Genomic DNA, 21,851 nt, shown 5'->3' on the forward strand with positions numbered 1-21,851 from the left:
AGCCAAGTTTGACTTTAAATATTCTTTTCTTAAAGGTCCTTCTTTTATAAGGTCATGGACATTTGGGATGTTTAGTGATTCTGAGAGCACTGGAGGAAGCAGTGAATCTAGATCTCTGGATTCTGAATCTATAAGTCCAGGTACATAAGTATTTAAGTCTAGAGTGAAAATTCAATGACAGATTAAAATTTTCCTTTAGGGGGATATTTTTAACTACTTTCTTTTCCTTTTTTTTAAATTGACGTATGATTGATTTACAATATTGTGTTAGTTTTAAGTATACAGCAAAGTGATTAGGTTATACATATATTTATGTATATATATACTTTTTTGATTCCTTTCCATTATAGTTTAGTACAAAATACTGAATATAGTTCCCTGTGCTATACAGTAAATCCTTGTTGTTTATAACTATCTTATTTTTATAATAAACTGTCTCATAGAGAGGGGTTTGTACATATATGTGTACAGTTTAAATAAAAATAATAGAACAAACCCTTATATATTCAACACCTAGCCTAAGAAATAAAACATTATTAGTATATTAGAAGGCCTCTATGTATACCTCCTTGATAACCTTGCTCTATCACCCCCCAGATGAGCCATCATCCTGAATTTTGTTAATCTTTCCCTGGCTATTTTAAATGTTTTAGTACTTATATCTAGTTGAGCTTTGCCCACTTTGGAATAGTATGCAGATGAAATCATACTATTCTTTTGTGACTTCTTTCATGCATCTTTTTTTTGATCATACTGATATGAGAAGCTGTCTTTATTTTATACTGTATGCTGTATAGTATTCCGTTTTATGAACGTAAATGTGATTATCTGTCTTTTGGATTGTTTTGTAGTTAATCACTATAATGAACTGTACAGTTAACAACAGTTCTTGTGCCTGTGATAATTTCATTTTTTATAAATGTGCTTTAAGGTACTTTGATAGTCTCATGCTCCTTAGAGAGGCAGAATAGATGTTTTGAACTCTCCCTTAGTGGCTTCAAAGAGAATAACTTGCCAGAGGTAATACAGCTAGCAAGAGAAGAAGGTGTCACTTGAACCCTTGAGAGTATTACTTTCGATGTTCTTTCTCCTCCGCTTTTCTGCCAGAGACTTCTCCCAGTCTTGTTCTTCCTGGCTAAGTGTCTTTCTCCTACGATCTTGGCACTGCGGAAGATAAGTTAGGATTTAACCTACCTCAGAGTCCAAGGCTTTTTTTTTTTGCGTGGTGTTCTACATATTACAGAAATTTTATTCATGTAAATAAAGCCCTTGAATTTAAAGTTAGAAATGACTTCCATGCCGTACTGGGGTTTATAGGCAGATTGTCAGCAACTACTTTGAGTCCTACTTTAAAATTATTGCTGTTCAGGGACACTCTGGAGATGCAGTCCTAAACATTTAACTGAATATTTGTAATTAGCTTTGTAAAAACAGAGTGGTTCTAGCTATCCCCAGAAATTAAGAGACAGTCTAGAGCCAGCTCTAAATTATTTGGAATCCTGTAAGACTTCATGTGGTAAAGACAGAAATTTGGAAACTGGTCGCATGATAAATGGGTGAAGACTGAGGGATGCATAGCCTGGGAAAGAGGAAACCTGGGGACGTGACAGCTGTTCTCAGACATTGAAGTGTAAAAGGGTGAGAGTCAGCCTGCTTCTTTGCTCCTTTAGGGAGACATGTGACCAAGAGCTGGGATTTATAGGTGGCAGGTTTCTGCTCAGCAATACAAGGAAGTCATTTTACAGTTAGAATAGTTCGAAAATCAGCATGTGGTCTCATGATTTCTTAGTCATTGGAGGACACATTCAAAACAAAAACTAGATGACCGCCTTTTAAGCATAGTTTGAAGGCAGGGGGAATCTTTTGGGAGAGATGTGGTTTAAATAATTTGTAAAGCCCTTTCTAACTCTTAAGACTGTTAAGGGCTTGAGTTAAGTGTAACCTTCCACTTAGACACAGCCCTGTGTGTAATATCAGCAGGGAGCAAATAAACCTCATTTCATTACCTGGTCAGGCTGCTTCCACCCATGCTTTGAGACACATGGCAGAGTCCTTGGCTGACAGCTTATATCCCATGCTCTGCTCCCTGCCAGGATCATTGGTCCTGGTTCCTGGTCTTCTGTCTTACTGGCAACATAAATGTGATGGTACTGTTGTATTGCTATATTTGTAGATTTTTGTTTATTTTAGAAAGCTTTAGGTTACATTGTAAGTATTTCTTTATCATTTAATTCAACAAGCATTTAATGACAACTTTACCATTGTGCCAGCTATTCTGTCAGACATTAGATATAAGACTTGAATAGAAAATACTCCCTGTCCTTGAGTTTATAATCTCTAGCACTTACTATCAGAAGTTGACAATAAGGTTCATTGGAATGTGTGATCCTCAATTTTAAATTTATTTGGAAAAGTCAGATTTGGCTCATTCCTCTTTTGTTCCCAAGAGTATCAGAATCCCCTGTGTCCAAAGTCTGTGAATGGAAGCAAATGTTTACATTGTAGCTAATATAATAGTATGACTTGCGTTATTCAAAAAATGTTGTCACTGCCCATTTCTTAAATTCTACAATGAATTTTCTTTTAGGAGACTTTCACCGAAAACTTCCACGAACTCCATCCAGTGGAACCATGTCTTCTGCAGATGATCTGGATGAAAGAGAGCCACCTTCCCCTTCAGAAGCTGGTATTACACTCACCTGAATCAAGTTTCCATTAAACCAGTTGAATCAGTAGCATTGCATGATATTAGGGAAAAAATAGTATGATTTAAAGAATTCCTTTACTGTGTATTTAAAAAAAAGGCATTATGGTGACTTAAATATATCCCAACAAATTATGTACAAGTATGGGTTGATAATGTATTAATCAAATGCTACAAGTAAAAATATAAGAATAAACAGCAAAACCACTGGAGCCAAAATGTATTAGCATGTTGATAAAATAGGCTAGATATTTTGGTCTTTCATAAATCTAATAGTGACGTAATTGTTCAGAGTGTTGCAATACATGAGAGACATTCTAGTCATGAGAATTTCTATATGAGAAAAGCCTCTTCAAAAGAAATAGTGTAAGAAGCTAGGCGGGAAAAGTAAATACATGTACTTCTTGAGGGCAGGGAAAGTTGTGGATGCTGAAGGGTATAAAAGAGAAGTCACGTTAATGGCTTCATTTGAGACCTCCAGATACCTGTTCTGGTATCATTTTCTTAAATAGTATAAGAACATCTGACCTCTGGTAGGATTTTTTTTTTTGGCTGCATTGGGTCTTTGTTGCTGCGTGTGGGCTTTCTCTAGTTGCGGCGAGCGGGGTCCACTCCTTGTTGCGGTGCGCAGGCTTCTCACTGCGGTGGCCTCTCTTGCTGCAGAGCATGGGCTCTAGGTGCGTGGGCTTCAGTAGTTGTGGCTTGCAGGCTCTAGAGCGCAGGCTCAGCAGCTGTGGCTCACGGGCTCAGCCGCTCCGCGGCATGTGGGATCCTCCCGGACCAGGGCTCGAACCTGTGTCCCGTGCATTGTCAGGCGGACTCTCAACCACTGCACCACCAGGGAAGGAAGCCCTCTGGTAGGATATTGATAGATAACTAGCTAGTATTACTTACAATTTTGTAATGAATTGAGAATAGCTTTATCTTTAATGCAAATAATGCTGACACACTAACCTCATATAGCTAGTTTTATTCCAAGCTTTCAAAGGGTCATTTTCTAAGAATGTAATGCCACCTGTGTAATAAAGGACATGTTAATAACTGTAAATTCGCTGATTCTGGAAACATTATGCCATGCTATTTTAGAAGTATCTTATTGGTCTGATGGTGATTTTTTACTCGTAGCTTAAATGTTTGATATATGTGTGCCTTGTAAGAGATCTATAAGTTGGATGCTTATTTTGTTATTATAGTAAGAGCTTTTTGTAATCTTATTTAAAGATTTTTTTAAATGTAGTATCATACGGTATAATTTTTCTGTAGTCTTACAATTCTTACATACTATTCTACTTCTGTTACAAGGACCCAATTCCCTCGGAACATTTAAGAAAACTTTGATGTCAAAGGCAGCTCTCACTCACAAGTTTCGCAAACTGAGATCCCCCACAAAGTGCAGGGACTGTGAAGGCATTGTGGTATTCCAGGGTGTTGAATGCGAAGAGGTAAGGTCATTCTGGAATTACATTAGCCCTTTTATGCTTTTTGCTTTGAGCAATGCTTTTTGTTATTCATTTTACCGATTAGGATCTTTTGCAAATGTATTTTTAATAAATTGAACCACGGTGTATTTCTGTAATTTTATATTTCATTTTGCTAGTAAATGTATTTCAAACACCACAAGTAATACCTTTTAAACTCATTTTTGTTCTGTTACCACTCTACCTGTAGTTTGTCCAGTTGTGAATAGTTTTAAGGTGAGTTAACCATTTTAGACTTTCATTTTCTTGTAGTGTCTCCTTGTTTGTCACCGAAAGTGTTTGGAAAATTTAGTCATCATCTGTGGTCATCAGAAACTTCTGGGGAAAATACACTTATTTGGAGCAGAATTCACACAAGTTGCAAAAAAGGAACCAGATGGCATCCCTTTTGTACTCAAAATATGTGCCTCAGAGATTGAAAATAGAGCCTTGTGTCTACAGGTACATTATAACTTTTAAAATTAAAAATTTTTAAATGTAAATGTGATTTGTTCTAATGATAAGGAGACACTAAAGGAGAACAGTGCTCTCAGTTTTTACTAAATAACTGAATTTATTCAGATTTATTTGGAAAATATTACCTCATTTGGTCCTAGTTTTTTCCTAAAATATTTAGAATTGAAGTAGACATTAAGTATATTTAGAGGTCTGCATTTAATCATTTGTACTGAAGCAGAATTTTGCAAAATTTTTTCTCTTTTCTTCTCAAGGGAATTTATCGTGTATGTGGAAACAAAATAAAAACTGAAAAACTGTGTCAAGCATTGGAAAATGGAATGCACTTGGTAGACATTTCAGAATTTAGTTCACATGACATCTGTGATGTCTTGAAATTATACCTTCGACAGGTAAAGTTTTTAGCCTTGAAATTTACCATTAAATAGAGCAAAAATATAATTTGCGGTTTGCTGATGTTTGCCACACATATTTTTTTCATTGACATAGACCATGTTAATATCTTTCCAATTATTAATGTACAGATCAAAGAGTGTATAAAATATATGTACAATTTAAAGACCCATAATAGTAAAAACTCATTTTCCATCACCTAGCTTAAGGAAATAAAATATCACTATACCTTATAGAAGGCCCCTGTTTGCCCCTCCCCAGTTGTAGCCCACAGCTCTACCCAGTGGTCTTTCCTAACCATGTTAATACCTCCCTCTCTTTTCTTAATAGTTTTAATACCTGTTGTGTATTCCTAAACAATATATCATTAAGTTCTAGAAAACTGAGTAGAAAGCATAAATCTGGCTGTTTAAGAAAAGTCCACCATTCACACTGTTATGTGAAGAATTCAGCCAATAGAACAGTGTGTGGGTCATAGTTTGGCTTTACTTTCATAGATATTTTAAAATAACTATCGTGGGAGGTTACTAGTCAAGGTGTGAATGCATTCAGGGAACATGAAGTTCACCTTAGTTGGGGGGCAGGGCTATCCTATAAACGAGGTACTGTAAATTCAGCAGGAATGTGGTCGGGAGTGGACTTGCTCTATATTTTCTCTTTCTTTGCTCACTCTTGTACCTGCATGCTATAGGAGTAGGTCTGAAGAAAACGCTTCTGTGGGTGAAGTAAGTGGCCATAGTGGCTCAGGCAGCAGTTCCTGGAAGGGTTACAGGAACAACCAGCACATTGTTATGATAAGCCAAGTACAAAAGATCTGGGACAAGCCCAGCTGCATTCTGTCCTTGGGTGAAGCTCTCTGTCCTTGGGTGAAAGTGAAGAGACAGTTACGGAGAGCATAGTGACGATGGTCCTCATTGTGTCCATCTCAGGAGCTTTGTTCTTCATCTGGGTCCTTTTTAATATGGTGAAGAGCTGTCATCCTGGGATCTCTCTTCTCTACCCAATTCTGTGAGGGAACACCTGTCTTCTGTGTCATGTCTTCCTGTTTTTTATTTATTGTCCTGTTTTGGTTATGCCCATCTTTGAGCAAGGTGGAATAAGAGTAAATATTTGAAACTGTTTGATCTGTAAATGTATTTATTCTGCTTTCTTGAATGGGGATACTGTGAAAGTTTATAGTATTGTAGGCTGAAAATTATTTTTCTTCAGAAATTTGAAGGTGTTTTTTTATTCTCTTTGAAGCCTGAAATCCTTCTCATTCCTGATTCTTTTTATGTGGCCTATTGTTTTCTCTCTGAAAGCTTGTAGAATCTTCTTTTTCTCTCCATTATCCTAAAATTTCACAGTGTATGCCTTGATGTGGGTGTATTTTCATCCATGGTTTCAGGCACTCCACAAGCTCTGTCATTCTGCTTACTTGTCCTTTAGTTCTTGGAACTTTAATTTTCTTGCTCATTCCTCCTCCTATTTTCTCTCTATTTTCTTTCTAGAACTTATATTTAGATACTTAACAACCACAGTGGTTCTCTAGTTTCCTTCCCTTTTCCCTAATTTCATTTGTTTTTGTTTTCTTTTAACACCTTCTAAGAAACTTCCTCAGCTTTTTCTTCCATTCCTACTGTAAACTATTTTATTTCTGAGATCGTCTTTTAATTTCCAAGAATTCTGGTTTTCTGTGCCTTTTATAGCATTCTTTTTTAAATTGAATGCAGCATCTCTTCTACCTGAACTCTTCGTAGCTTTTTTTAAAGAGGATTCTTACCTCTGCTTAGCTTCTAGCCCCATCCAATAGAAATATAATGTGAGCCCTATATATAATATTAAATTATCTAGTAGCCACATAAAAAGAAACAGGTGAAGTTAATTTTAATATTTTATTCAACATATTGAAAATATTATCTGAACATCTAATCAGTGTTCTTAAATTATTAATGAAGCATTTACCTTTTCGGCCCTGACTCTGGGAAGTATGGCATATACTTTTCATCTAGAGCACACGTCAGTTTGGAGCAGCCACCTTGCCACTGCTCAGTAGCCATATGTGGATAGTGGCCACGATATTGACAGCACAGTTGTAGACCTTCAAGTTGGTTTTTTTCCTACTTATTTTGACTCTTTTCCATAGTTGTCTCCTTAAAATTAAAGCTTTGGGAACTGAAATCTATCCAGAAGCTCTTGAATACATGAAGGCTTTGAAGATTTTGAGCCTTACTGTAGTGTTATCTAGGAGAGCTGTTTGGGAAGTACCTGAGGTCTGTATCTCTAGTTCTCTGCTCTTGGGCTGGTCTGATACCCCAGAGAAAGGTCTTTCCCTGCCTACAGGTATGGTTCCAGAACTCTGGGAGCCATGTTAGGTAGAAGCTCCAGGATCTCTGCATTCAGCAGGCACACAGTCATTAAATCCTTATTTTAAGATAGTTGCCCACCTGTTCCTTGTGCTTGGCATTGCCCGTCCAGAGACCCTCTGTTTCACACTGCCCAGAGAAGAAATCCCCAGACTTCTGAGGTTGCTCAGGAGCATGGAGTGGAGACAAGGGTCTAGAAATCTAATGCTGTTCAGATAGCTCACCCTTCCCCGAGATCAGAGGACCTAGTCTGACAATCCCTGAGTCTCCTTAGGATCCGCTAAATCATGTTGGTTCTCAGTTTGGAATTTCAGCTTTCTCAGGAGTGCTACGTCAGCACTTGTTCACCTCCTCTTCAGCCTGTGAAATGTTACTTTTGTCCCCATTCCTGTTCTTCCAGTCCTGTAGGCTTAACTGTATTTCAGTGGGGTGGTAGGAGGGAAAGAAATTAGGTACAAATGTTGGATGTGCCACATTAGCCCAGGAAACTATTGATATCTCTTCAATCACATTTTATAGGATTCTCAACTGAGAAGTGGAAACAGTGTCTTTGAATGACTTTTAATCTCATAATGAATCATCCTTTATTTCTTTTATTCAGTGGAGGAGAGGAAATAAATGGGGTCCAATACTATCAGCTCTCATTTTATCCTAGGAATACTATGGGACCAAAGCTTTAGTGTGGGAAGCCATGCTCAATTCTTACAGTGTTAAGAGAGTAGCCTTTATTTACTCATTACCATGTGGTAAATCTGAAGCTCCAAGAGTGACCAAGATGGTAGAGGTAGAAATTAATCTCAAGGCTTCCCCTCTCTGGGAACAGAAGGGGAAACTGGAGAAGTGGTGCCTACCTCACCACAGATGTTGTAGGACATCAGCTAGCCAGAGAGATGCTGTATTTTCCATTGCTGAGCAGTGGAATCATTGAAATCAGTTATGCCAGTAGACAGATCAAGGTGGTATGCCCATTGACAGTTTGAGAGAGGAACTTTTTTTGACCTACTTATGGCAATTCAAGTTGTATTTAAAAATTGGATGACAAAATGTTGACAGTTTCTTTCTCGTAAGTCATATCGTCTTTTGCTAATCTTCAGTCTGGCCCGAGTAAAACACAAGCACCCTATAGCTTTTTGTTCTCTCTCTCCCCCATACCAACAGAAAATAAGCTTTTTCTAATTAATTTGACTTATATTGTATATTATCCTGGGTTTGTTTTAATAAAATAGTTGAAGATCATGCTAACTTTGGGGCAGTCATGAATGTGATTGGTATAGCATATCTATCAGAGTTTTAAAATCATATCATGTGGCTTTAGGTTTAGAGTTTTACTGATTACCAGTTAAGTCATTTTTAATATAGATATAATGTATGGTGATATCGGATTTACTTTATAGATCACATCTAGCAAACATATGTACATTTCTTTTTTTTCTTGTTCTTGGGTGTAATTTTTTTTCTTCTAGTTGTATTGAGATATAATTGACATACAGCACTGTATAAGTTTAAGGTGTGCAGCACAACGATTTGACTTACATACATCATGAAATGATTATCACAGTAAGTTTAGTGAACATCCATCATCTCATACAGATACAAAATTAAAGAAATAGAAAAATATTTTTCCTCGTGATGAGACATGTACATTTCTAAATGTGATTGACCTTAAGTCTTGTTACTCTAAAAAGAACATGCTAAACCACTCAGTAGCTATTCAGTAGGTTATTAACAGGGAAAAAATGGGCAGAATGATATTTCTAATGTAATTTTATTTCTTTAGCTACCAGAACCATTTATTTTATTCCGATTGTACAAGGAATTTATAGACCTTGCAATAGAGATCCAACATGTAAATGAAGAACAAGAGATGAAAAAGGATAATCCTGAGGACAAAAAATGTCCAAGTACGTGCATAGAAATAAACCGAATTCTTCTAAAAAGCAAGGATCTTCTAAGACAATTGCCAGCATCAAATTTTAACAGCCTTCATTACCTCATAGTTCATCTTAAGCGGTAAGAATTTGAATAAGACAGACATTGATTAGTGGGTGGATAATTGATCAGTTTTTCGGGTTTTATGGGTTTTTTAAAAATTGTGGTAAAATACACATAACATATAAATTTACCATTTTAGCCATTTTTAAGTGTACAGTTCAGTAGTATTAAGTACATTCACACTCTTGTGGTATTGTTTTTACATTGAATGTTTCATTTCTAATATGTGTTAGGGAAAGAGAGACATTGAATATGTGTTCGTGCAGCCAACATCTTTCCCTCAGATGCCACTTATATGCCAGGCTCTGGCTGGGGAAATTAGGATGCAAATATAAGGTTTCTGTCATCTGTTGTGCTTGTCAGCTTGAGGGGCAGACCCGCACACAAGTGCAGCGCAGCGTCATTCTTGTTCTGACGGAACTTTGCTCAACATGCAGTGGAAGATGGGGGAGAGGGGGTCATGAATCAGAGAAGGTAACCCTGAGCCAGACTTGAAGAACTGAGTAATGGTTTGGTGACAGAGAATGTACAAAAGAGCATTCCAGGCAGAGGGTAATAGACACAGAGACACAAGAGATCATTTTGCTTTTGAGGACATTTAAGTAATTTGGTTAGGCCAGGATATAGCAAGCGTAGCACAAAGTGAGCTGGAGGAGTCCTGGTAAAGTCATACATACCTGGCAGATGAGTCGACTGTCTTCTTTCTGTACTCACTAAAGAATTTTTAGCCGGGAATTTAACATGCTCAGGTTTGCCTGTTAGATCTTTATGGCAGCAATATGGAGAATAGATTGGAGGGGAGGTATTTATTTACTTCAGTTCGGATCTCTTTGAATAGCCAGAGAAATAAAAGGTGATGAGAGCTTGAGGTAAGGTCTGAGCAGTGGGATTGGCAATAAAGCAGAGAGATCTTTAGGCTCAACTAGGCTTGGAGACTAGCAGTGAGATAGAAAGTTTCCAGCATATGGACTTGGGAGGATGTAATATATATTTACTAAGGTGGGAGCAGCTTTTAGGGGTGTGTTTTAATTTCTGCTGGTAAAACTGTACTGGTTCCTTCTACTTACTTATATTTAATCCTAATACTGTGAAACCCAACTTGGTGTGTGGTCAGTATTTAAGCAAATAAATAGATCCTTTCCCTAGACTTCTGCAGCCCATTTTTTCCTCCACCCTTCCCAGCCCATAGTAAACGACTGTCAAGGAAATCTAATACAGCCTTTTGTGTTCTGCATCACAGAGTCGTAGATCATGCAGAAGAAAACAAAATGAACTCCAGAAACTTGGGGGTGATATTTGGACCAAGTCTCATTAGGCCAAGACCCACAGCTGCTCCTATCACCATCTCCTCTCTTGCTGACTATTCAAATCAAGCGAGGTTGGTGGAGTTCCTCATTACCTACTCACAGAAGATCTTCGATGGGTCCCTACAGCCACAAGATATAGCTGTGTGTAGTGCAGGTGGTGGTGCACCTCAGGTTGACCAAGGCTATCTTCCGAAGCCTCTGTTATCACCAGAAGAAAGAGATCCAGAACATTCTACGAAGTCACTGTTTTTCTCTTCAAAGGAAGTGAGTTTTGCTCTTATGGAATTGTGTTGGAACTTTGTAATGTTCACGTTATTAATAAGTTAAGAATCTTTGAACTGTTTATTTTGAGGTGTGTTTTGCTTCTTCAAGTTTAAAAATTTTCTTCATCAACAGGATATCCATACTGCAGATAGTGAAAGCAAAAGTTTTGAATCCACTGCATCATTTGAGGAATCAGAACGGAAGCAAAATGCATTCGAAAAATGTGATGCATGTCTCATTGGTGAGTGGCCATGTAAAATGCATATTTGCTGACTTAAAACTGTCCCAATAAACCATGATTAAAAGCCAAGGTGAGTGGCGTTAAGAGAAGTCAGAGAAAGAAGCTTCGTTAGTAAATGCATCTTTGCCGGCCATTAAGAAAGTTGCCTTCATTCTTTGCAATAACCCTTCTTATAAAAAGACTTGGAGTTCGAAGGTGTGTTTTGTGTTCTGAAAACTTTTTTTATTTTTATTTTTGCCATTAATTAAAGTCAAGGCAGAATCTGGTAAGCAGTATGATGATTCGTTAGCATCTTCTATTACTATAGATCATTGTACTGATCTCATTACTCATAAGGTGTCAACTAGACTCCTAAAATTCAAAAAATTAGACTCAAAAAACCTCTAAAATTTTTTTCAAATGCCTTTTCCTGTTGCCTGCCTGTAACACATTAAGCACACTTACGTGTATATCTTTTTAATTTCCTTGACTGTAATCATCTTATTCACTGTATGGTAATTTTAGTTTCAGTGATAGCTACCAAGCTATTCATTTGTGGAAAGGCTTCCACTTGTTACTATAATTCTGTACATCACTAGAGCTAACTTGCAGTTTTTTTAAGTGCAGCCATATATTTTAAATTTGAGTGTAATGAAGTATTAGTGGTCACAGCCTGACAGGTCTAAAAAGTAAGGGAGCTAACATTCACTAAGTACCTGCCTGCTCTGTGCTAAGCACTGTGCTTCTTGTTTGATTCCATTTATCAACAATTCTGTGCTATAAATAGGTAGTAATAGCCCCGTTCAACCCATAGCCTAATAGTCTGAGAGACGTTAAATAATGTCAGAGGTCATGCCCCTAATAAATTGTTCAGTATTTGGACCTATGTCTGTGATTATTTCACTATTCCATGAGCTAGGGCTCCCAATTAGGAATAGTAATAAAAATAAATGTCATTTTTCAAGGGCTAACTGTATACCAGATAAATAAGCACTTTTCATGGTTAGATCTTTTAGGCCACATATAATCATAGATAAAATTATGATTCCTTTTGACAGATGAAGACACTGAGGGGCAGTGAGATTGCCTTGCCTAGTGCAGAAGGGGTAGAGCTGAGTTAAACCTGGCAGGTGGGGTTCAGAGTCTGCACTCTTACCCATTACACTCAAGTTTTTTCCCTTAGAACTTAAGAATGCACTTTGGGGCTTCCCTGGTGGCACAGTGGTTGAGAATCTGCCTGCTAATGCAGGGGACACGGGTTCGAGCCCTGGTCTGGGAAGATCCCACATGCCGCGGAGCAACTAGGCCCGTGAGCCACAACTACTGAGCCTGCGCGTCTGGAGCCTGTGCTCCACAAAAACAGAGGCCGCGATAGTGAGAGGTCCACCCACCGCAATGAAGAGTGGCCCCCACTTGCCACAACTAGAGAAAGCCCTCACACAGAAACAAAGACCCAACACAACAAAAATAAATTAATTAATAAACTCCTACCCCCAACATCTTCTTTAAAAAAAAAGAATGCACTTTGGTGCCTACAGCCTGACCACAGTGTGTCAGGTCCCTTAGGGTGTTTTATACACGTGGGGAAGCACCTGGGAAATCAGAACAAGAGAGCACTGTCCTGGAAGCCCAGAGAAGAGAGGTCCACAGTCTCAGGTAAGGAGAAAGGTCAGATGAGGTAAGGACTGTCAAGTCATTCTGATGGGTTGCTGTTTGCAGACCGCTGCCCAAAAGAGGAGCATGAGCAGAAGGCCAGAACTTACCAGAAATGGGACTATTTTAGGGGAGATGCTACAAAAAAGGATAGGGTCTGAAGGAGTTCAGGGTCCCAGTTTGAGAAAACATGGGTCCAGACTTGATAGGAAAGAGAAGAAAGTACGTCTGGGAGTAAACAGCAAATAAAGAGAATGGCATTTTTTACTTAAAATAAAACTATTCAACCTTAATCAGACAGGATGAATATGATAGTCCATTTATTAGTTGATAAGATGAGGGCATCTAAGGCATTTAATATGATATGCTCTCACTGTGGGTTGAATGTAACTGAAAAGCAGATTGAGTTGGCAAAAGCCTTAGGATTCAGGGCATACTTACATTTGGTTGGCATGTACATTGGTGTAACTTTTCTGAGGGTAACACACCAATATCTGCCTGTTGAAATCGTGACGACCCTTTCAGCCAGCAAATACTTGTTCATACACAGCACATAAGAGAAGCTACATCAGCAAGTGTGGTTTTTTTTTCACTAACCTGCAGTGAATTTTGTAGCTGTTTATTATATTGATTTAAATAAATATGGAATTCTAACATTTTAATTCAAAGTGTACCTTTAATATTTTATGAGTATTTTACTCCTCTGCCTAGAGAATAACTTGGAAAAAATACATGAAGACCCTTGTTTTGAGAGGGTGTTCATCTATAACTCGTTTGGACTCTCTTGTTAACTGCGTGCCATAAAGTTTGATTTTTAAATGAATCTTTTCCTTTTTCAGACAACAAAGTGCGTTTGCTTGTAGACCAAGAGCTTGAATCAGCATCACAAAAGATGGAAGATGTTTGTAAAACCTCCAAGCTGCCTACTCTGAAGTCCGATAGGGAAATAAATGGTGTCGAGAGGCATACTCCAAGGACCAAGATTAGACCTGTAAGTTTGCCTGTAGACAGACTACTACTTCTTGCAAGCTCTCCTAATGAGAGAACTGGCAGAAATATGGGGAATGTAAATTCAAACAAGTTTTGCAAGAATCCTACCTTTGAAGGAGTTAATAGAAAAGACACCCCAACTATTGTTTGTTCCAAATTTGATTGCTTTGATCAGCAACCTCTACAGAAAACTCGGGAGAAACAGTATGAACAAAATGACCTGACTGCAAAGACTGCAGTGATTGTGCCCAGTGCATTCCAGGAAAGAGAAGTGTCAGTGAGCATCAGGAGTGGTGGGGACCACCCAGTCAGCACCACCAGTAAGCCATACACAGAACCCATCAGGTCAGCCAGACAGGTGTCAGAGAGACGGTCTTCTGACTCCTGCCCTCCTGCTCCTGTCAGAGCACCCAGAACACTGCAGCCCCAGCACTGGACCACGTTTTATAAACCACCTGCTCCTGCTGCTAGTGGGAGAGGGGATGAGGAGAAATCTGTGACATCCTCCGCAGCTGTGCCCCCTTGCACAACTCACGCTCCCCAGGAGCACGTGCTGAAATCAGTTCCAGGTTCTGAAAATGCATCAGCTGGTCCCGTGCAGCCGGTTAGCAAGCCTAAAGAGAAGGCTGAAGAGCGTGACTTACCTGGTGTACATCCAGCATGTCAGAGACCGAGGCTGAAACGAATGCAGCAGTTTGAAGACCTTGAAGATGAAATCCCACAGTTTGTGTAGGGTTGTCAGAATTCAGTTTTTCTTTTTTTGTTTTGTTGTTTTGTGGTGTTGTATTTGTTTTCTGGAAGAAATTTTTGACAGGGCCTCTCTTGTATAGGATTGCCAAATCATGGATTTTGTTTTTTGTCATTGTGTTGTGTTATCCTGTGTTGGTTGTATTGAATGACAGAATGTTTTGATAGGGCCCCATCTGTGCCTCACTGGAATTATATGTATTTTTGAAGTTGTGAATAAATAGATAGACTCATGTTTTTTAAAGTTCAGTTGATTCCCCATAATATGGTCCATTTAAGTGCATCCCTAATATATGATATAGCTCTCAACTAATAGGTGCAATTGAGGAAATCAGCTTTATTTTTTTGACGTGAAACTACATGCTTATTTATAAAAGGAATGTTTCTGAGTGCAAGTGCCTGAAAGATCTTTGTTTGGTATGATTGTTTTTTCACACAATTTTATAGTGTATCTTTGACCATTTGTGCTTTTATGGTATGTGTGTAACCTTGTATTTTTCAATTGGCGAGTCACTTAACTTTTTCATATTTGCGTAATGGCCCAAAGGCTTGCAAATCTGTATTTAATTGCATTTTAATTAATTGCCAGATTTTACACGTGAGAGGCAGTTGAATTGTACAAAGAAAATGCACTTAAACATGTTTCCAAATTGTATAGTTCAGTCATGTCTTATTTGGTTTTAGCTATTATACATTTAGTAATTTTCACTTCTCGGCTTTGTTCTGCATAAACTTTTGTTGTTCAACAGCTCTGAACCTTTTGGTATTTTATATAATAGTCCAAAACAGTGTTTTAAAATTCAGTGCCTTTCCTTTTAATATTGTCTGGGATTTTCTTTAAAAAAAAACCCTTTCTTTTGTATGAAGTGTTTTCACTTATGAATAATTTTATGTACTTTTTCTACCTGAGTTTATAACCATTGACAATGTATGTTTCATCTGAATCATACAAAGATTTATTTAAGTTGATTCTAAGTATAATTCAATAAGCCTCATTGTTTGGAATTTGAGAGGAGGTATAGATGATTGGATATATTTCATTTATAAAATTCCCAGTTTTTGGAACTAGTATAGTTCTGTTATTTTCTTGGTTTTGTCATTTTGCGTAAAATAGGATATAAAAGGGACAAAAAAATAAAATAGCCTCTTTTTATATGTGTGAATTATATTTGTAACAAATGCTTTTGTATGACCATGTTATACTTGATAAAAAATATATACATTAACCTGTTAAATTATTTCAAGTTCTTGTGGTTTCTCTGAAATTGTTGCCTCTTAGGGTGTGAGACTTTAAGGTTTATTAACCATTGGCTTAGTGGTCAGCACTTGGGGCTCATATGTCCCTTGACTACAACATGGAATTCATTTTATGGGAAGTTGTTCTATAGTTCTATATGACATTAAGGACTAGGAAGAAAGAATAACCCAAATCTTTTTGTACTGGAGCCTTGTTTTTAGTCCTCATTGTAAAAAATATAAAAGAATTGTATTGGTATGAAAACCTAAAAAGAAAATAAGAGCCAACATTGATTGAGCCCCTTCTGCGTGCCATGAACTCTGCTAAGTTCCACATAAATTATTTCAAGTTTACAGCATCCTATAATGGGTAGGTAAGTACTTTATTATTCTTGTGTTATGGATAAGGAAACTGACGCTTAGTTAAATAATATGCTCTAGGTTCCACAGGTGTAACAGTTGGAGTCAAAAACACAGGGCTGCCAGATTCTGATGGTTGACCATAATGTTTCTTTGGGTTTTAAGTAAAAATAAAAGACATATTTTTCATTTTCACCAAGAACTTTATTCAACATGTATTCACTGTTTTGTTCCACTACCTTCTTCCATTTTTTAGGCAACTTCATAATTACATCTTCCCAAAACTTTTTATCTTTTGAGCAAAGAACTGTTCCAGGTGTCTTTTACAGTCTTCCAGGGAATTGAAATGTTTTTCCATTAAGAGAATTTTGTAAAGACCAAAATAAATGGAAATCCAAAGGTGCAGTGTCTGGTGAATAAGGCAGATGAATCAGAACTTCCCAGCCAAGCTATAACAGTTTTTGCCTGGTCATCATAGAAACATGCAGTCTTATGTTATCCTGATGAAAGATAATGTGTTTTCTGTTGCCTAATTCCAGATGCTTTTCGTCGAGTGCTGCTTTCAGTTGGTCTAACTGGGAGCAGTACCTGTTGGAATTAATCATTTGCTTTTCCAGAAGGAGCTCATGATAGAGGACTCCCTTCCAATCCCACCATATACACAACATCACCTTCTTTGGATGAAGACCGGCCTTTGGTGTGGTTGGTGGTGGTTCATTTCACTTGCCCCACGATCTCTTCCATTCCACACTGTTGTACAGTATCCACTTTTCATCTCCCGTCACAATTTGTTTTAAAAATTGAATGTTTTCATTATGTTGCAGTAGAGAATCCCATGCAGAAATATGGTCAAGAAGGTTTTTTCACTTATGTGGAAATAGAAAAAGGGAACACTTCCAAACTAAGTCCATCTACTCATGATACCACAATCTGACGAGGACATCACAATACATAGAAAAGGAACTTGCAATATCGAAAAAGGATAATGTATCACTACCAAGTGAGGTTAACTCTCCATGTATGCAAATATAGTTTAACATTTGAAAAATCAACATAATTTTCCACCTTAATTTTTTTAAAGGGAGAAAAATATGTATCTCACATGCAAATTGAAGAAAGGATTTGATGAATTTCAAAATTTACTATACAAATTCACAGCAAACTATGAATAGAACTTGCCTAAACTGATAGAAATACAGTCTATAGCAGATATATTTAATGGTAAAATATTGAAAGTTTTACCCCTGAGATAGAATACCTGGCTCAGAGTTGTTTGATGTTTTTCAGCTATAAAAAGGAGTGTGAGCAAAGAGCTGGAATTTTCTGGAAATGGGAATTTTTTAGGAGAGATGCAGCAAAAAGGGACAGGGTTTGAAGGAGCTCAGGATACTAGTTTGAGAAAACATGGACCATGGGTCCAGACTTGATTAAAAAGAGAAGAAAGTCAAGTCTGGGAGTAAACAGTAAAATGGGGAGAATGGCAATTTTTACTGAAAATAAAACTATTCAAACTTAATCAGACAGGATGAATGTTATAGTCCATGTATTATTTGATCAGATTAAGAAGGACATCGAAGGCATTTAATATGATGTGCTCTCACTGTGGTGTGGGTTTAGTGTATCTGAAAGGCAGATTAAGTGAGTTGACAAAAGCCTTGGGATTCAGGGCATGTGCATTTGGTTGGTGTGTAAATTGGTGTAACTTTTCTGAGGTTAATTACCAATGTCTGCCCTATTGAAATTATGACAACTCTTTGACACAATTTCACTTTCAATTTCACTTCTGTGAATTTGTCTTGTGGAAATTCTTGCTGAAATTTTTATAAATGGAACTTCATAGAAGCAAAGTTTTTTCAAAAAACAGTATATTTTGTAGTCATTTGTTACATTAATTTAAATACACACACACATATATAATTTTACGATTTCATTCAAAGTGTACCTTTAATCTTTTAATGTAACTTTAGGGATAGGGATTCCTATAGAGTAGGGAGCAGTTTTTGTCTACTAAGCAGAAAGAAATATTCACTAATTCCTATGTAACCTTTAAGCTGAGAATAACTTGTTTTTAAAAATTATATAATTTCTCTATTGTCCTGGGAATGAATCCATCTGTCAACCCATGCTTTTTTATCAAGTGCCACCCGAGTTTGATTTTGATATATAAAGTGACAACTCTTCCTTTTCTTTTCTTGTCAGATGACAGTGTATACCTACTCAGAGACCAAGAGCTCAAAACATCATTCCTGCCTTAAAATGAAGAAGTCTGAAAAATCCCTAACCAGCTTCCTCTAAAATCTGACTAGACCTGTCACGCTGCCTGTAGACAGACTTCTTACAAGTCCTCCCAATGAGAGAGAGGCAGAAACAGGAAATGTAAATTAAGACAAGGTTTGCAAGTGTTCTTCTATAGAATATGGAATATCACCATCTTGCCCATCATGGTGAAACTAACCAAGGGGAGTTAAGTAATTCAGTTGGCTGGATATGAACCTAGGCTGGTGGACTTCTAAGCCTGTGGTGATTCTGCTATCTCATGATATTGAGTACATTATAAGAAATGTTGATCAGGACTTCCCTGGTGGCACAGGAGAATCTGCCTGCCAATGCAGGGGACACGGGTTCGATCCCTGGTCCAGGAAGATCCCACATGCCGTGGAGCAACTAAGCCCATGTGCCATGACTGCTGAGCCTGTGCTCTAGAGCCCTCGAGCCACTACTACTGAGCCCGTATGCAACAACTACTGAAGCCTGCGCACCTAGAGCCCGTGCTCCGCAACAAGAGAAGCCACCGCAATGAGAAGCCCGCGCACAGCAACGAAGAGTAGCCCCTGCTCGCTGCAACTAGAGAAAGCCCTCTTGCAGCAACGAAGACCCGACACAGCCAAAAATAAAATATAAATTAAAAATAAAAGAAATGTTGATCATAATAAAACAGCTAGGTGTACTGAGAATTTATTAGGTCAGGTACTGTTCTAAGCACTTTGCATTTCTCTCTCAAAAAACTGTAGTGAGTTCTCTATTACACATCTATGAACTCAGTCACACTTGGCTACTAATTAAATGCCCTTCAAGTTTGGTCTGTAAAAAATTAACTGACATTTCCTTTTTTCCAAAAAACATCAGGTTTCTGGCCTTGAAACAAGATATTCTTTAAAAAAAAAAAAATCAGTAAATATCTAGATCTCTCTCAGCTTCAAATTCTTGAACTACTTTCAGGGTGCTGAGAACATTGCAGCCCAAACATGCAATGACGTTCTATTAGTCTCCTGAGTGACTTTTAAGCAGTACGAACATCAACATATTTCGTTTTTGAAACATAAACACAACATGCTGATTTTCAAGTTGTAAAGTTCCATTGGTTTTTCTTTTTTTTTTGCTCCTGTAAAATGATCTCTTTTAATCTACCTTCAAAAAGTACAGTTGTCAAGCGGATAGATACAATCAGTAAGAAACAGTTTCATTTTCTTGAGTGCAACGAAGTGCTTATTTATAGAACTAAGTTTCTGACTACAGTGGTTAAAAAAAAATTAAAAACCTCTTAAGTATAAATTATGAAGTTATAAAAAGAGATAACAGGATTTTTTTAACAGTTGTCCTCTGTTAAATGTAAGTTTTGTGTTCCAAATGACAATTTACAGCTTCATTTTCTAATATTTTCTATAATAGTCAAAGGCTAGCAACTATATTTATATATTTTCATACCAGGATTGAAATTTTTTACCAGCGACAGTCATCTGGATAGCACAAAGAAAATGCACTAAAACCTGTTTCTGAATCATGTGGTTTAATCTTCTTACTTGGATTTTAAAATATATTAATAGCTTACCTTTCAGCCCTTGGGCTTTGACATATGTAAATTTTAAATTTCCAATTAAATTCAATGTGGCAACAAATATTTTACATAATGGTGAAAAAAGTTCAGAACCGGGTTACAGATTTAAAAAACAAAGGGTACATAGAACAAAGAAGAAATATTGGAAGAGAGATGTTTAAGCCATCAAACCATATTTCAAATATTTCCGGAACCTCACAATTCAAAGACCATCTTAACTATATTTTTTCATTGTAAAAGCACACAATATGAAACTGTCAACGACTAACATATACACAGTACTATATATAAAATAAACAACATGGATCTATTGTGTAGCACAGGGAAGTATATTCAATATCTTATAATAACCTATAATGAAAAAGAATCTGAAAAATAATATATATATACACACACACATATATATAACTGAATCACTTTGCTGTACACCTGAAACTAACACAACATTGTAAATTAACTCTACTTCAATTAAAAAAAAACTTAACAATTGAAATATGGGCATAAAAATAAATACAATACAGTTTTAAGCTTTTTCACAATTATATAAAACATTTAAAACATCACTATATATTTATAGCATATCAATTATATATATAATGATATATTTTCATATGTGATCAGTGCACAGATTGTTAACTAGTACAGAGATCAGATTAATTTGAGCTTGTTTCTGAGTAGTTGAGTAAACTCAACGTTATTTAGAGTATGATATATGGTGTAGTTCAGACCACATCTGGCCTGCCACCTGTTTTTGTTAATAAAGTTTTACTGGAATCCAGTCATGCCCATTCATTTACACAGAGTCTGTGGCTACTTTCCTGCTACAACATCAGAGCTGAGTAGTTGGGACAGAGACTCTACGGCCTGCAAAACGTAAAATATTTACTGTCTGTCCCTTTACAGAAAAAAGTGTACAGACCTCTGGATTTGATGAATGAGTCAGACTGTGAGCTAAATATTACACTTGCTATTCCAATGTCTGTTTTACATACAGGAATTGACTTTTCTGGGTTCTGACTAATGTGTCTAAAATAGAATATAAGACTGGACAAGATAGCCTAAATGTCCATATTAGCATATGCATATATGTACCAGTAGTAAATGTTTTGTATGACCTTGTTATAGTTGATATATATGTAAACTCAGTTTTTGCAACCTATTTCAAGGACTCATGGCTCCTCTGAAGTCGTGATCTCTTAAGATTTTATTCATATCTGTGAACCATTTGCTTGGTTTTCACTAGTATCACTGACACATCTGTTGATAATTGTCTCTGTTGAGGTATAAACACAAAATTGACTGTTTTGTTTGGATTTTGTGATTTTAAAAAAATATGTTTATCCTCCTAACTCTGAAAAATTCTCTTCAAGTCCAAGTGCTCAAATTACCCAACAGAATCTTCCTGAACCAATACAGAGAATACGATAAGTTAATTAAGCAAGTTTTCTAAGCAGCCTATTAAAAAAGACTCAATGGAATTTTCGGCATTTTTATCATGTGAGGGCCACCTTGGTTTGTTCCCTCCCCTATAATAATAGGGGCCCTACCTGAAAGTTTTCAGTTTATGTGAATTGGGCCTTTTGAGCATCTTCAAAGAAAAAGCAACTTTCCAGGCAAGGTTGTTGCAGCTATTTCAATAATCATTGTGCATATGTCTCCTGTAATAATACTTAAAATCAGATGATGCTGACCCAGTTAGAGCTAAGGATTAAAGAAATCTGCTTAGAATTAAACTGAGTCCACTAGAGCAACTGCCAAGAGAAATACATTCCACTGAATGCCCTTCAGAGAACCTCTCATTAGCCAGACTGCAAACCTTTGATTTCTTTTCACCTAATATACAACTGCCTGGAATTCATTTAAACATGGAT

The 21,851-nt window shown here is 37.0% G+C and overlaps 1 protein-coding gene across 2 annotated transcripts in view; it reads left to right on the forward strand.

Annotated features, from left to right (window-relative positions):
* Positions 1-19,219, forward strand: part of ARHGAP29 (Rho GTPase activating protein 29) — a 79,199-nt gene extending 59,980 nt beyond the window's left edge. For both annotated transcript variants that reach the window (XM_030868713.3, XM_030868714.2), the window contains exons 15-23: positions 36-140; positions 2,588-2,686; positions 4,007-4,146; positions 4,435-4,623; positions 4,893-5,030; positions 9,154-9,386; positions 10,609-10,939; positions 11,072-11,180; positions 13,652-19,219. In XM_030868713.3, coding sequence (XP_030724573.2) covers positions 36-140; positions 2,588-2,686; positions 4,007-4,146; positions 4,435-4,623; positions 4,893-5,030; positions 9,154-9,386; positions 10,609-10,939; positions 11,072-11,180; positions 13,652-14,535 — 2,228 coding nt within the window. In that variant the 3' untranslated portion in view covers positions 14,536-19,219. The remainder of the gene's footprint in view (positions 1-35; positions 141-2,587; positions 2,687-4,006; positions 4,147-4,434; positions 4,624-4,892; positions 5,031-9,153; positions 9,387-10,608; positions 10,940-11,071; positions 11,181-13,651) is intronic.
* Positions 19,220-21,851: the final 2,632 nt, after the last annotated feature.

This window comes from Globicephala melas, chromosome 1 (genome assembly GCF_963455315.2).
Source record: "Globicephala melas chromosome 1, mGloMel1.2, whole genome shotgun sequence".
NCBI lineage: Eukaryota > Metazoa > Chordata > Mammalia > Artiodactyla > Delphinidae > Globicephala > Globicephala melas.